This window comes from Phalacrocorax carbo, chromosome 25 (genome assembly GCF_963921805.1).
Source record: "Phalacrocorax carbo chromosome 25, bPhaCar2.1, whole genome shotgun sequence".
Taxonomy (NCBI): Eukaryota; Metazoa; Chordata; class Aves; order Suliformes; family Phalacrocoracidae; genus Phalacrocorax; species Phalacrocorax carbo.
In genome coordinates, this window is record NC_087537.1 from 3356719 (window position 1) to 3371557 (window position 14839).

General features: G+C 50.0%; 1 protein-coding gene and 1 long non-coding RNA gene across 13 annotated transcripts in view; both read right to left on the minus strand.

Annotated features, from left to right (window-relative positions):
* The window catches only part of FAM117A (family with sequence similarity 117 member A), a 33250-nt gene that overhangs the window by 13011 nt on the left and 5400 nt on the right, over positions 1–14839 (minus strand). For 5 of the 12 annotated variants that reach the window (XM_064473105.1, XM_064473103.1, XM_064473108.1 and 2 more), the window contains one exon: positions 13155–13251. In XM_064473105.1, the coding sequence (XP_064329175.1) occupies positions 13155–13251 (97 nt within the window). Of the gene's footprint in view, positions 1–8193; positions 8528–13154; positions 13252–14839 lie in introns of those variants that run through there. The other 7 variants (XM_064473107.1, XM_064473102.1, XM_064473101.1 and 4 more) reach the window with 3 other exon arrangements.
* On the minus strand, positions 9316–13142 carry LOC135317222 (uncharacterized). The gene is made up of 2 exons (XR_010376280.1): positions 10244–13142; positions 9316–9647 (listed from the first exon to the last, which is right to left on the minus strand). It is a non-coding gene; the product is annotated as an uncharacterized LOC135317222 (long non-coding RNA).

The window sequence follows — 14839 nt, forward strand, 5'->3', positions numbered from 1 at the left end:
GCATGCTGCTTCTGCAAAAGCGCTCCTGGAGAGGACCTTAATCTACCACACAATCTGAAAGCAACGCAGGGTTATGCAAGGAACAAATGCTTTTGCCCCGGGAATCCCAGAAAGCCTAAAAGGAGATGAACAGGCAGTTTTGCTTGTTCTTAATGAAATTTAAAATCCCACGCTTAGCACACTGCAGAAATCTGCAAACATACTAGAAAATAGAAGCGTTTCACAAGAACTCTCGGCATGGTCAGGGCTAGCTACCAAGACAGGAACGAAGGCACGATCAAGAGGGTGCCAGAGCAGGGGCACAGGCTGCCCAGAGAGGCTGTGGGGTCCCTTCCCTGGAGCCATTCACACCCTGCGGGGACGCGGTCCTGTGCCCCTGCTCTGGGGTGCCTGCTCACGCAGGGGTGGGACGGGGTGAGCTCCAGAGGGCCCTTCCAACCCCCACCTTTCTGGAAGTCTGTGAAGAGCTAGATTGGTGCTGGGATGAAAGTTCACAGAAGCTGGAGAGAAAAAGAGTATCCTCTCCACAAAGACAGCTACGGACACGTCTGTGGAAGTGGAAGATCTCAAGCATTCACCAGAAATGGAGCAGGAGGTCCAGAGAAGCCTGCCACAACATGCTTACTCAAGGTACCAAGAGGCAAGCGAGGCTATAGATACACGCCATCTGAGGGCCTCCACAAAACCCCACCAGAAACCAAAGCCAAGCAGGGATGCAGAGATGATCTCCAGCAGAAGACAGGCAGCAGGATGACTAGAAGCAGCCTTTGAAGGCTGGACACAGTCTGTGTTTTCTGGGAAAAGAAAAATCTCACTTTATCCCAGGAGCAAGAAAGGAAAGTTGTGTTCAGTAGTAAGGCAAGGGGGAAGAAGAATGCAGCAAGACAACGAGCTGCAATCGGTACGTATGGGCAGAGGGAAAGAACAACTTGAATGTTACGGGCCTTCAAAGGGGAGAACGAACCCGGAATTTATAGGGGATTAAAAGGTAATGATATACACAACCCTCAGCCACTCCTGCAAAAAGAGTTACCAGAGCCACAGCAGTAACTTCTGGCACCAACTCTTTTCACCTCAAGCCTCTGCAAAGGAAGCATTCTACATCTCTCTCTCCATGTTTTAAAATGATAATCCCTCTGCCTTTAAAGATGATTTACAACTGAAGGGCAATTCATGCCCATGCCAGGATGGGATTTCATAGCTCTTTGCTCATCGCAGTAAACATTAATACAGAAATGCAAAACCCTCAGAGCGCTGAAATCCATTGCACCTTCCGGTGAAGAGGCAGAAGCTGTGGTTAAACCACACTGCCCCCCATGACTCTTGCTCAAACCGTACGCACACACCCCAAGTCACCCAAAAAAGTACCTGCTGTTCCCAAAGCACAGCCCTGAGAAACCCCGCAAGAACCGTTCCCTGCTTCAGCGCTCGACTGACACAGAAAGGAGCAACCCACCGAGGGGGGGGGTATCGCAAAAGCGGGAAAAAAAAAAACCCCAAGGGCAAAGAGGATCCTACACCAGGTTGAGGAGCTGGATTCTCATCTGATAGCACCCAGAGGACGACTTGCCCCGCAGGCTTCTGCTGAACCGGCCCCGAGGGCTTCACAACTGGCCCGGGAGCACAAGGGCAGAAATTCCAGGCTTTGTAATCACTCCCCTGGTTACAAGCAGAGTTAAGAGTACAGCTGGAGAGAGCTGCCCGAAGGACACCGCATCTGCAGATGTCATTGAAGGAAACTAATAGGGGACACCAGCAGTTCAAGCTGCCTTTTTTTTTTTTTTTGGATGCAGATATTGTTAAACAGCAACTCGCTCCAACACAGCTCAAGGCCTGAAGCTGAAGCTGAACACCCAGTTGATGGAGGAACAGAGCTGAACTCTTCACCTCTAACTTAATTCTTACAAAGTTTGTTTTTCAAATGATAAAACGATCTGAAGAATTTCAACGTCCTCAAAGTCTTGGTTGAAGTGCAAGTTTCCTAGATGTAGCCTGATGCAAGGCACCACTTGGGTGGGATCGTCAGGCAAGCCCATCTCTTACCCACTGATCCAGGCTGGGAGCGCTTCTGGACTGCCTTTAATCTCTGAAATTTAAGTAAGAACTAGGGAAAACACAGATGGGCAGGCAGCCTCTCATGAACAACAAGAGTAGTTTAGAAACAAGCAAAAACTTGTTCAAACATAAGACCTTTAGGATTTGTTCACTCTGATCCTGGAGAATACAGATGACTGAGGAGCTACCAGGGTCATCCATGCCACCCGTATCAGGAGAGTGAAACCCAAGCAACACAGACAGAGCTGCAGGTTTGGGGTTTTTTTTTCCCCCTTTTTTGTTAACCCTATGTAAATCAACTTCTGATAAGCATCTAGGAATCAAGATCACTGCAAAAGGCAGGGCTCTCACTCTCAAGATGAGAAACCTTTGATTCTCAAGCCCTTGGAAGTCTTCCAGTAGAGATAAAGTCAAACAAAACAGAGGAAGACATCCTTGACATTTCTACAGTTACAAACAAGGTGGAAAACAAGGAAAAAGAAGGTTTCCTGTCCTTTATATGCATATAACTACATAAATCACGGCAACGCTTTACGACAAGCCCTCCTCCACGCTCCCAGTCACCTTTATGGCTAGCTGCAGTTAAGCCATCTGCCTGGAGGGCCTAACATGAAGCCACCAAAACAACTTTTCAACAAAGAAGAAAAATCACAACATCTGATATACCTTCCCATCGCCTTCCCAGGGCTTTTTCTAACTGGGAACAGGATAGCAAAGCTAATATTAGCTCAGGATCACAGCTAGCCTGAGCAGTGTAAGCACAGCAGCCTTGCGCATACAGCACTTGCACACAGCAGCCTCAGGCTCAAGCATGCCAGGAACTGTACAAACTCTGTAATTCCTGTTCCTGAATGCTTCCAGCCTGAAAGGATGGCACACAAACGATGAGAAACTGAGGCACCGGGAGGAGAAGCAGCTTGCCCAGAGTCCTGCAGCGGGTTCCAGGCGAGCATGGAAACAATTATCTCCCGTTATTTTCAAAGAATGGGCTAACCATACAACCTTCTTTGATATTTTCCTCATTTCCTGTACACTCAACCCTGCATTATCAGGTGGTTTGAATGGCAGCACCACAAGCTTAATTTTTAATGCAACAAGGCCTGTTTAATATAAATTCCAAGAGGGAATATTTTTACAGGCTCACCACTAGTGGTCTTTCTTGGAGATGTTTCTTGTACAACTGTGAATCCCACTAAATCAGTATTGTCATCTAAAACTGCAGGAGCCACGAGGGAAGTGCCAAGATCAGCTCGGAGCAGTCAACGCTGCCCTTTACGCAGTATTTCAACATCCAAGCTTTGCATAAAGAGAACTCATTGCACTTCGGTGCTCACCATTATTTCTCTCACAGGGTTAGGCCAAGTCCTTGCTTTTCCTTTCACACCGTGCAGTCAGACAGTAAAGCGTTTACCGCACCTGGAACTGGACTGCTGCTTCTCTGCACAAAGAGGTGCTCGGATGCCTTCAGTTCTCTACTCACCCAACCAATGCTGAAAACTTTACTGTGGTCCATGCAATTGTGTTAGATAAGCCCCAGCTGAAAGAAAGATTCACCAATAAAAAAAAAAATCCATCCAGGGTAAATGACCTGAGAGCTTCCTAGTTCCTCTGGAGCCTTCCGCTCTCGAAGGGACAGATCACACTGACTGCACACTCCTTCCCCCCTGCAAATTTGTTTTTAAATGTCATCTCCAGCATTTAAAAGCAGGGAAAAACTTGTTTCGCCCACGGAATGTCAACACAAGTCAAGATTAGTTATAGCTGTGTCCTTTGTTTCCCCTTTCCCACACCCGTATCCAGAGGCTAACAAACTGGGAGCAGCAAGTTTAGAGTGAAGGTATGATCTGCATCAGCTGAGGGCTGCAATACCATGAATGGGCTCCAATTACTGTGCCAGAAACTCGTTCTACATTAAACAAAGCCACCTGCAATGCTTTGCCTCCAAACCTGAGCCACGTATTGTACTCGGCTGTGTTTTGCACAAAGACCAATTTGATGCCATTAGGACAGAGGCAGGATTCTTCCCGGCTAGTGCAACAGCAGGACATCTTCAAGGCTTTTCCCATCCCTCAACCAGTCCCTACATGACTGTTTTTCCCCATTACAGCTTCCTACCTGTGCTTAACCCTTTCATTCCATCGGCCTGCTTACCCACGGCAAAACCCTACAGGCAGAATTACTTAATGGTGAATCCCAAACTTTGGAAATGCAAAGCTTGTCGAGGCAGCTGCTTGCACAGTGCAGCAGCACAATCTCCCCATGGCAGTACTCTGCAGCCTCACCTGAGGGTTTCTGTTTCTCTTTTGGAGAGTTAAAACCAACCAAGCGGCTGCTTCTACTGAGATATCCCTTCTCCAAGATGGAATTTTTCATTTTCAAGCCAGGTACAGGATATAAACATTACAAACCTGCGTGACCCTTGGTCATTTGCTTACGCACCCACCGAAAAGCTACAGGTGTTAAACTGCATAAAAGAAAACTGAAGAACAGACACCACAAACATCTGGATCACCGTTTCTGTAACAAAAAGCCTTTATACCCATCCCTCAGGGACACAAAACCCCATCAGATACCAATTGCTAAAGCAAACACGGTAAGGCCTGAAGCACTTAAGATATTCAACTAATAAGACTGAGGGGGGAGGAGACCCCCATACTCTGCGTGATGCCTGCAGCAAAGGAAAGAAGCCGAGAAAGATACCATGAACAGCTCTGCTCCCACAGCACTTTCAAGTGGTAAACAGACAATTTTTATTCCTAAAGAAACATTTCCATTTTACTAAACATACACTCAGACAGTATTGCCTATGAATAGTGTCCCACTCGTCTGCCTCTATAACATACACCAGGCACGGGTTTAATTCAGATACCAAATAAAGATATTTGGCAGTCTGCTCACTTAGCCTCTCTAGCAGGATCCACACAGCAAAAACAACTGGGCATCTCAAAAACAGGCAAGTTCAGCAGGCAAGCAACAAAATCCCATCTAGATGAGTCAGCTCAGCCAACAGTAACTTCCTGAAAAGCTAAAAGGCACCACATAATTCCGGGGTTGTAGGGGTGGTGGTGGGAAAACCAGTGAATTGATCTGAATTCTGGTGAAGGGAGACTTATAGCAAAGCTTTGGTTTCACAGAGGGATAATGTGAAAAAGATGAAGCGCAAGAAATGGGTCTTGCCAAAGCCATCCGTGAAGCCTCCAAATCAACCGTTCAGGTATACAGGTGAGGACTCGCACCTCTGCGCCTCGCCGTTCTTGCCCCCGACGCCGCGCCATCACCGATGAGCGGGCGGCGTTTGGAAGGCCGACAGGCAGTTACCCTTCCTCCTCCCAGGAAATCTACTCCAATGCTCTTCAGCTAAGCAGTTGGTAGGTAACTCCTGGCGCAGCTCTGCATCCCATCTCACCCCCTGCACATCTAATGAGCGCCCTGAAGGAGGCTGCCCCACTGGGACCATCCGACATGGCTTTGCTTCTCCACCCTATTCCATCTTCTCCCCCCCGACCCGTGCATGAGCCAATCTGGATGGCTAAGACCATCTACCCACTTATGCTTGCCAACAGGTCTGCAAATTAAAATTTGAGTTGCAATTTAAATAATCCTCTTTTTTTTCTAGTGTCATACTGAAAAAGAGAGGCGCAAGGACTTCTCGTGCGTCTTGCTTGACAAAACCAGGTTTCAGACCTGCAATGCTTGGTGAGGACTGGGGTCACACCCAGCCAGTGGATTCAAGGGTGTCTCAGGGAGGCTGAAGTCTGGATGCAAGTACGGAAACTCTCTGACCAGCACAGGCTTGTGTGGGCTTTGGAGGAAACAACCGAGGCCACAAACAGCACAAGCATTGCCGTTAACCAATTTAAGCTTCAAAATCTCCGCAGAGCTCATCCCACCCCAGAGAAGGCGTAGCCTTGCCAGTGCTACAGCACCTGCAGAGCTCTGACTAGCCCAGCAGCCGCCTCCGAGCCACCTACCCTGGCATAAACAGATGCAGGAGGGACGGGTCTGGCCTGCACCTGAGAGGATCAAACACCAACACGTTACCTGCTTTGCCACCAAAAGCCACATCACTGAAGAGATAAGGCATTTAAACAACGCTGACCCCAGTGACACACATCAGATTCGTCACTAGAAGTCCTGACATCTTGGATTTCTAAACAGCAAGTCAAGTCCTTTTAAAACATTCTTAGTCCTCCTTCCCAGCATCCCCCAGCTCTAGCTCTTCCTTTTAACAGAAGCCCTTTGAGAAACTCAGCAGCTGCTCCTCATCTCAATGGGATCCTCTATTATCAGAGCAGCTGCAGGATCAGACCCCAGATCACCCCGCACTACTTCATCTAAAACCCCGAGCCAGAACCACCGAGATCCCCGGCAGCCAGCCGCCACGCAGCTCGAGAGCAATTCAGAAAGTCAGCAGAGTCAAACGAGGGAAGATGTGATAAAGCAACGGATTTCCATGCTGAGCTCCCAAAAGGTAGGAACAAAAGCATTAGATTATAAATCGCCAGGATACCGGTTTTCGGTTAAACCCTGCCAGTTTACTGCTACAGCTCCTACGCACGCAGGGAGCAAACTCAGGCTTACAAAGAGCGACGAAGCAGGGAGCAATGGAAATTTAAATGCTTCCAAAACTGTAGATGAAATGACTATGATCAAGAGGAAGAATTTGAGCTCCTAGAGCCCCAACAGTGAGGCACAGAGCCAGGAAGAAATGAAGACCAGCAATTCTGGTTCATGTCAGTGGAGCTCCAGTCATTTTGCCCTCGGAAAGCCGCATGGCATTCACCACGCTTTGGAGTAGGTACAGTACAGGGCTGTAACGTGACCAGGAGATCACAGGCAGCCTGGCTCTCCTTTCTCTGAGGTTTGCTTGATTTTCCTTGTACCATCTGAAGCTACTGAGTAATTGCCCTATTAACAGCAACTTCACCTCGATTTTGGCATACTGCTGAGAGGGAAGCAGAGACTGGCACTCAAAATAATTTATTTCATTAACTTGTTTCAAGTGCAAATTGAGCAAAAAGCTTTTTAATAGCTTCTCCGATCAATACCAACCCCGCCGGTGGCGGGAATGACTAAGTCTCAAGTAAACACACAACACCCCGGGAAGGGCCGTTAATTCTCATCCTAGGGCTGCAGCTCACTCCTTTGCAAAGCAGCCTAAGTAGCTGCTGCGTTAAACCAGAGACCGGCACACTGAACAGACGCCACCAAGATCGGCCGGCCCAAAGCTCGACAAATATTTCTCTCTGTTCCAGAAGTCTGTTTAGACTTACATTTAACCCAAAAAGTGTTTCATTGCTATTTTAATACTTCCTGAGATAACGAACAGCCAAGCAAGAACCCAACATCCAAAAGTGCCCCGCGAACAGCCAAAAGTAACAGGCACATCAAGAAAAGCCAAAGACTATTATTAGGCCACCGAAAAGTTGTATTCCTTAAGCGGTCAGACAAATCTCAGTAATGCAATTAGGGACAAACTGCCATCAGTGAAAATGAAATTATCGCTTCTTTATCGAGCCAGATCAGCTGCATGAAACACAGGGCGCAGGGTTTTGTGTTTTGTTTTTTTTTTTTGTGAAACCACCCGCAAAGAGGCAACTCGTTGTCACAGAAGACCAGCGACAGGTCCAGCCTGCAAGGAGACCAGGGCACCGGGGAGACCCACCGGCAGCGGGTTAAGGGGCTCTGACGGCTCGAGGGGGCCGCGTCCCGCCGGGTGAAGCTTCCCTCCGCTCACGGTCTCGCCCCCAGACACCCCTTCCTCTCCCAGGTTGTTTTCCCCCTGCTTCTCTCGTTTCTCTTTCACTACCACCCACGCACCGTCAATTAGGAGACGCCTCCCGCGCACACGCGAGTTTTTGCCGATCCCGGTACAGCCTCCGCGGCCCCGGGCGGGATGGGGGGTGCCGCCACGCACCGCACCGGGACTTCCTACACACACTGAAAGGGCCGAGCCCGGCTCCGCCCGGGACCCCCTCAACTCCCTCGCGGGTACACGGTGTAGCGGAGCCCTTCGCCCCCAGGAGGTGCCGCCGGTAACCGGTGCCGTTTCGGACCCCCGCCCCGGGCCCGCCCGCCCCCGCCGGTGCCCCACGGGGTGCGGACACCCGGGGTCCCGCCGCCCCCTCCCGCCGTTACCTGCCCAGCTCGGGTCCCCGCGGCGTTGCTGGAGCTGGAAGGGGACGGTGGCGCGCAGCGGCTGAAGCCCCCCCGCCCCGCCGCGGCAGCAGGAGGCGCCGCCAGCCCCCGCCATGCCTGTCCCGTCCCGCCCCGCCCGCCGCACTGACCCCCCACCGCCGCCGCCGCGGCTTATCAGCGCTCCGAGGGCGGGGCCCGCGGGAGGAGCCCGGCCGTTATTGGGTGTCGGCAGCCAACCTCCCCGCCCTCTCTCACGAAAGCCAATGAGCGCTCTCTGCAAACTCCTGCCCCGCACGCGGTCACCCGTAACAGCCGTCATCCCGCGCGCCAGAGCCAATCAAAAAGGGAAAGATGCTCAAACCCCGCCCCTTTCCCGTCCCCACAGCAGCAGCATAACTAATCGCAACACGGCACAGCTGCGTAAAGCCGCCCCCTCCCCACTGCGGGGACCAATCGGAGGCCTCCCGTAACGCCCCGCCCCTTCCCCGCCAAGACTAATCAGCGAGGCCCGGCAGTGTTTGTGTTCTGCGTCCGGCGGTGACGGCCGCGCGTCACGCGGGCGGGCGGGCGGGCGGTTTCTCTTTCACCTTGGGGGAGCCGGGGGCGGGCCCGCCCGCCCCGCAGTCAGTCCCGGTGCCGCCTCGTCCCCGGGGCACGGCGGCAGCGAGAAGCACAAGGCCCGGCCGTCCCGGGCCTTCGCGAGCCCCGGGAGGCGGCGAGCCCGGTTCCCCGCCCCGCGGCTGGCTGCAGAGCGGAAGGGGAAAGGCAGAAGGCAGCAAAAAAGCTTGAAAATAGGCAAGACGCTACCGCCGGTTTCCAGCACTAAGCCCTCGGCTGCCCTGATCTGCACCCACTCCCCCATCTGAAAGAAGCTGGGGCTTTTATATGTTTTTTTGGGGTGGGGGGTGTTTCCCCCCTTTACCAGAGCTCTGCTCTAAGCACAGCCATCACCACACTTGTCGTTTGCCCTTAAACTACAAAAACCTGTTGTGGAAAATTCCAATACAAGCTTTGCAAGTGAGCTCCCAGCTTTGCGCACCCCACCCCCCCCCCCCCGACACCTGAAACTCACCATACCTCACCACAACCCCTCCCAGGCTGAATTAAGAGTTAAGAAAATCATCACTGGAAAAAGGAGAACAGAAATCAAAATGTTGAAGCTTTGGGGTTGTTTTTTTTGCGCTGGTCAGGGCACGAATAGCTCTGCAGGACCAAGGTAGGGGCTGGCGGACCCGGGGCTGTGGGATTTTGCACCACGGACGCGGCTGCTGCTCGTGGGGTCCCACCCTCACAAACACCAGCTTCGACGGCCGCCAGATGAAGACCCTTTGGCTCCTCGTCCTTCCCACCACCACAAGCCCTTCGCTCCAGGGAGCTTTGCTGAGCTCTTGTTTCTAGAAAACTTCTGTTCCTTCCACTGTCGGCCATCTCCCCTCACCCGCAGGAATCAACTGCTGCTTAAAGGAGAGGGATGAAAGCCTGAGAACCTGTTTGCGGGCCTGGAAAGGAGGCTGCGGGGGAAAACGGCCTAGGAAGGGCCAAGTCAAAGCTCTGGCTAGGGCTACAGGGGAAAGGGAATGCTCAGGATTTGGGGTGCCAGGGGTTTGGGGGAGGCAAAGTTGAAGCAAAGGTACTAAAGATATAGGTTTTTTTCCCAGGACTACGCATTTGGGAATGTGGCCGCACAGCGTTTTCTAGGATCAGGCTCCTGCACGGCGCCTCGCCTCCGCTTGTCCCTGCAGCCTCAAACGCAGCAGGTGCGGAGGAAAAGGTCCTTCCACCAGCCCAGGGCTCCCAGCAGCCGGTCATTCACCATCCTCTGACCTTCTGTTCCTCAAGTATCATTTCTGGTCATGGCTTCCATTTAAACCTCATCATTATACCGTGTTGTCTGACTTCTTGAAAAGCCGTCACAACATGCAGGCTTTTATTCCTTGTTCTAGTCCCCCTAAAACCCATTTTTAGACTAACGAGTCCTCAAATAAAGGTCCTTACGTCTCACACTTTCCGCTCACCATGCCTCTACTAAACCTACAGTCAGCCTCTCTACCCGTTACGGGTCCAGGCCAATATTCTGCCTCCAGAGCAACGCAGTTATGTGGGTTTAGGGAACAGAAGCATCTCTCCGAGTGAGAAGGGTGGGGCTGATCTATCTAACCCAGGAGCCTGGGAAGCTGTGGCATGGCTAGATAAGAAGAGGGAGAAAGGCATGAGGTGGCAAAGCAGCCCGGGCTTCATGCCAGCCTCTCTGGAGAGGAGAGGTTATGACAGCAGCAGGCGGTTGGTCTCCCCCAGTGGCTATCGCAGCAGAGCAGCGCTCCCCAGCATCTTCCTGTATCTCTCCGCTCCCAAGGCCGGCTGTTTTTATTTGCATGTAATCAGGCGACTAGACGGTGCCATCTTCTTGCTTCAAGAAAAACCCCGCGGGGGGGAAGAGGGGGCGTGTTGCGGTGCCGCAGTTACCGAAGGAAAAGGCAGGGCACACCTCCCAATGGAAGCAAAGATGAGACGTGCCACAGCTTTGGTTATTAGATCTTAGTAAGCAAACAAAACGCCACCCAAACTCATCACCCCTATCTCAAGGACAAGCAAGGGGCCCTGCGAGATCGCGGATAAGGCGGAGACTCAAGAACCCCGGTCACAGACGGAGGCACAGTGATCTCTGCTCAGGACTGCCCGAAGGAGAGGGGAACATTCCAGAAGAGCAGTGTTAGGGGGCGTTTCCGAGTTAGCAACAGTCACCGGGAGACAGTGCAAGTATTTGTCTGTTCCCTTAATCTTTCAACCTAAAATCAAGTTTTAAACTAAATGGGTCCTCAGGTGTCTGCTCTTCCTAGCCCAGCTCCCACTGCCCAGACAAGGTACAACCGTACCCAGCTGATCTTTGAAACCTTGCTGCAACTCTGTGTACAGACCATTTCTTCAGGTCAAAGACACTCTTCCTAAAAATATTTCCTTCCCAAGGTCCACAGAAGCTATTAGCAAAGAAACAGGAAATTAAATGTAAGAAAGAGAAACAGAGAAGGAACTATCAAAGTACAGGTGTTCAAAAGAACATAAAACTGCAATGAAACAGTTATAAATGCCAAATAGAGGAGTTTTGACCATGCTCTTTTCTCACTGACGGACTGGCTTCTCTAGGAACCCTTCAGAGTCAGTCCTTCCGACCTAGAAATTCAAATGCACCTTTCGGTTTCTCTGCCACACTGTCTTTTTAAGGCACTGCAATTTGAACCCAATACCCACAGCTGGAACAAGCTAAAAATATTCACTCTGTGCTGTTTTGTTTTAGCATAAAGGAGGTCACACAGCTGTGCCTCTGATTGTTCTCACCATGTATCTCAGGCTATAAATACTGCAAGGAATACTGAAAAAAAAAAAGAGGAATGAATTCGGCACAGCTAAGCTAAGCACTGCTCCGTCTCAAGTCAAAGTTTTGCTTTCACCAAACGCTTCCCTCTCGGTTTAAACACCCACATTTTGCTTTAATACATAGGAAGAGGCAAGAAAGCACCGGCTGTTACCTATCAAATGGGCTACCGCCATTCTAGCTCAGATGAGCTGCACATTATCAACCGGCCAAGTTTGTTTCATCTGAAACAAGAACAGGCCTTTCTGTATCCTTCCCAACAGAGACACACACACCACAGAGCAAGCGTTATAAAATTAAAGTTCCTACATTCCTGCAGGCTACTCTCTAGCCTACGCAATGCCGTCATCTCCCCGTAATTAAGGTTCCTAATGGCGCACTGCATAGTAGCAGAAGTAACACAATCTTTTACAATTGCTCAAGGGCTGCAGGTCAAGGATCCAAGTTCCCATCACGCTCTGCCGGCTCGTTTCCACTGCTTCTGCTGCAGCGGTTTCTGCAGCCTTCTCTCCTTGCACAAGGAAAGCTGACCTACCACGCCACCAGTTAACTATTCTGAGTTTTCAGAGCCTCAGAAAGCCAGTCACTTCGTCACGATTAGCGCCACAAAGCTGCAGAACTACCAAATGCATCTCATGGCTACGGACAGACGTGTTCAGTGTGTTCCAGAGAGCCACCTTGTAACCCCACAGCACCCTCCCGTTACAGGCTCACAGGAGAATGTTTTTGAGTAACAGGCCTGGCCTTCCCTTCCCCATCGGAGCCCTCTGAGTACACCCTACTGCGTATCCCCAGACTGCCACCCCCATTCTTTAGCTCTATGTCAGCACCACTTGAGGAAGTGACAGGCAAATAGGAAACATGTAAGGCTGAACATTTGCTGATGAAGTCCTGTCATTCTGGTCCAGCGCTCAAGTCCTAAATGAGATTATATTTCTGGCTGTTTGCTACGGGTAGGAGGGAGACAGAGCTTAGATTTAAAGTCCTGATCAGCTGAGCATGAACGTGGAAGATCAAAGGGTCATTCAGCATACAAGCTAAGCTTTCCCTCATTGTCCTTGAACAAAATTCCTCTCGCTCTAAACTGTGGAGTAAAATGCCTGCCTGTCTGCCTCCCACTCTACCCCCAAGAGAGGTGGCTGCATTTCACTACTGGACAGTTTCTGCACTCAAATGTTTTGAGATGAAAAGCTCTAAAGAACAGCAAGATAAATAAAACAGCAGTTTATTAAAAAAGCCCCAGACCAGCCAAGCTATTTCACAGTCTGGTCATGCTTGCAGTGAAAACAGTGGGAGTTTTGGGAACAGAGGACAAGCCCTGCTAAGAGTAAGGAGACATTATGAAATAGATCATTTTCACTAAGTCATGGAAAGGCAGGAAGCCTCTCCTAATAGTATGAATCATCAATATACCAGAAAGAAAGAGTGCGCTTAAAAGTGATCACTGATGTCCAGAACTGCCAGCATCATAATAGAGCATGGAAATTAGTGCAGGGAGACCAAGGAGAGCAAGTCAGTCAAGCACCAAAAAAATCAGTTCAAAACAGGCAAGGGACTCAAAACTACACCAATAATAAAGTGTGTGTCGTACCTGCTGCTGCAACATCCCCCGCTGTTGCTTGGGTTCCTTCTGCCCACCACAGGAGCCATCTGATCATCCCCCTGCCATGAGTCTGCAGCTTCTCCTGCTGGAAAACAGACACAGCAGGGATCAGGGTTATTGTGTTCTTTGGGATCCTTTCATCATACACTTGCAGAAGTTTGGGTACATGATTTCCAATTTTCTTTGATGTCACTGTTAGTGCTGATGGCATTCAGAGCAATCCCCTGCTTTGTGCCGGGCCACGCATCTGTGCAGGAGCCGGCATCTGAAAGTTCAAAGTGACACAACAAAGGTTGTCTGCAGCGGGACACAGCACATCTAGGGGACACCAGCACTTGTCTTCTCTGCTGGTAGATCCCACTTATCCCAAGAGAGGATCTTGCCTCTCAAACTCCAGCTTGTTGTCATGTTTAGGGTAGGCAAACCCATGGCTTCTCAGTTTGCACAGAAGAGTGTCAGCAATTAGAGCTCTGGTCTACCCACCAGCTACTGTGCGGCAGAGCACGGCAGCTCAGTCACACAGCACTGCCTCTCAGTTTCCTGAAACCAAATTAGATTAGAAAGTGTTAGAAACAAGATATAGAAAAAAAAAGTTTACATAAAGGGCTGTATTTGGCACAAGAATATTATTCCCTCACAGATACACGGCAGTCCCAAGACAAGCTCCCCAAAAAGTGCTGCTGAACATTTCCACGACATGGAACTTAGGAGTTTGAAGTGCAGGTAAACACAACTGTGTGGTAACAACTGGCACAATGTAATTAGGAAAAAATGCAGACGCTGAAGAAAATAACCTACTTGGCTCACCTCGGAGCTCAGCAAGCCAGAAGTTCATATGGGAAGAAACTTCTTTTTTTTTCCCCATGAATAATTACAAAAACAGGAGTTTCAAAGGAAATCAGCAGTTCCAGCTGGCACATAAACCTTATCCTAGGAACAGCCATTTTGCAGCAGCGCACTTCTAATGGCACACAAGCCCCCAGAAAGCAATAACATTGCTCACCCCAATCCATTTATCTGACAAATTTGTCCAAGTAAAACAATATGTTTTTTTCTAATTAGAGGTATAAAGGACAGCGATCATATCGCATAATACAAACTGGTGTAAAAGCTACGGCTCCCATCTTGTGATGTGCTTCCTCCAGATACATCCTCCCATTCTCCATCCTTTCTGTATTGGCAATTATTTGCTGTTTCTTTGGCTCCTTCAGTTTTAAGGCACCGAGCTAATAAGTCTCCTAGGAAAGTCAGGGAAAGATAAACCTCCCTAAACAGAGGAGAAGCCAAACTGACACGTATTTGAGATCAGAGTAAACTAGACCATCCCAGCAACGGTGTTGCTCAATGTACTGAACTGGTAGTAGTCTGTTGATCTCAAAATCATTCTGCCTGGCTCTGGGTCTTACTTGTACCTTGCCTTACTCCAGTCCTCTCTTACTCCTCAAGGTTGCTTATTTTCTTGACCTTTGCCTGAGTCCAAGTATACTCCACCCCTTAGTTTGGAGTGACATTTGGTTTCTCTGTTACCTGCCTCCGATTTTCCCTCTGGATCTAACAGTAGGCACACCCTGAATTACCCCAGTGCCTCCACTACTGCAGGCAACTACCTGAGGCACAGAAAATGGTGATTAGGGGCCACTCTTTAATTAGCACAGCAAGCAAAGGCAAATTCT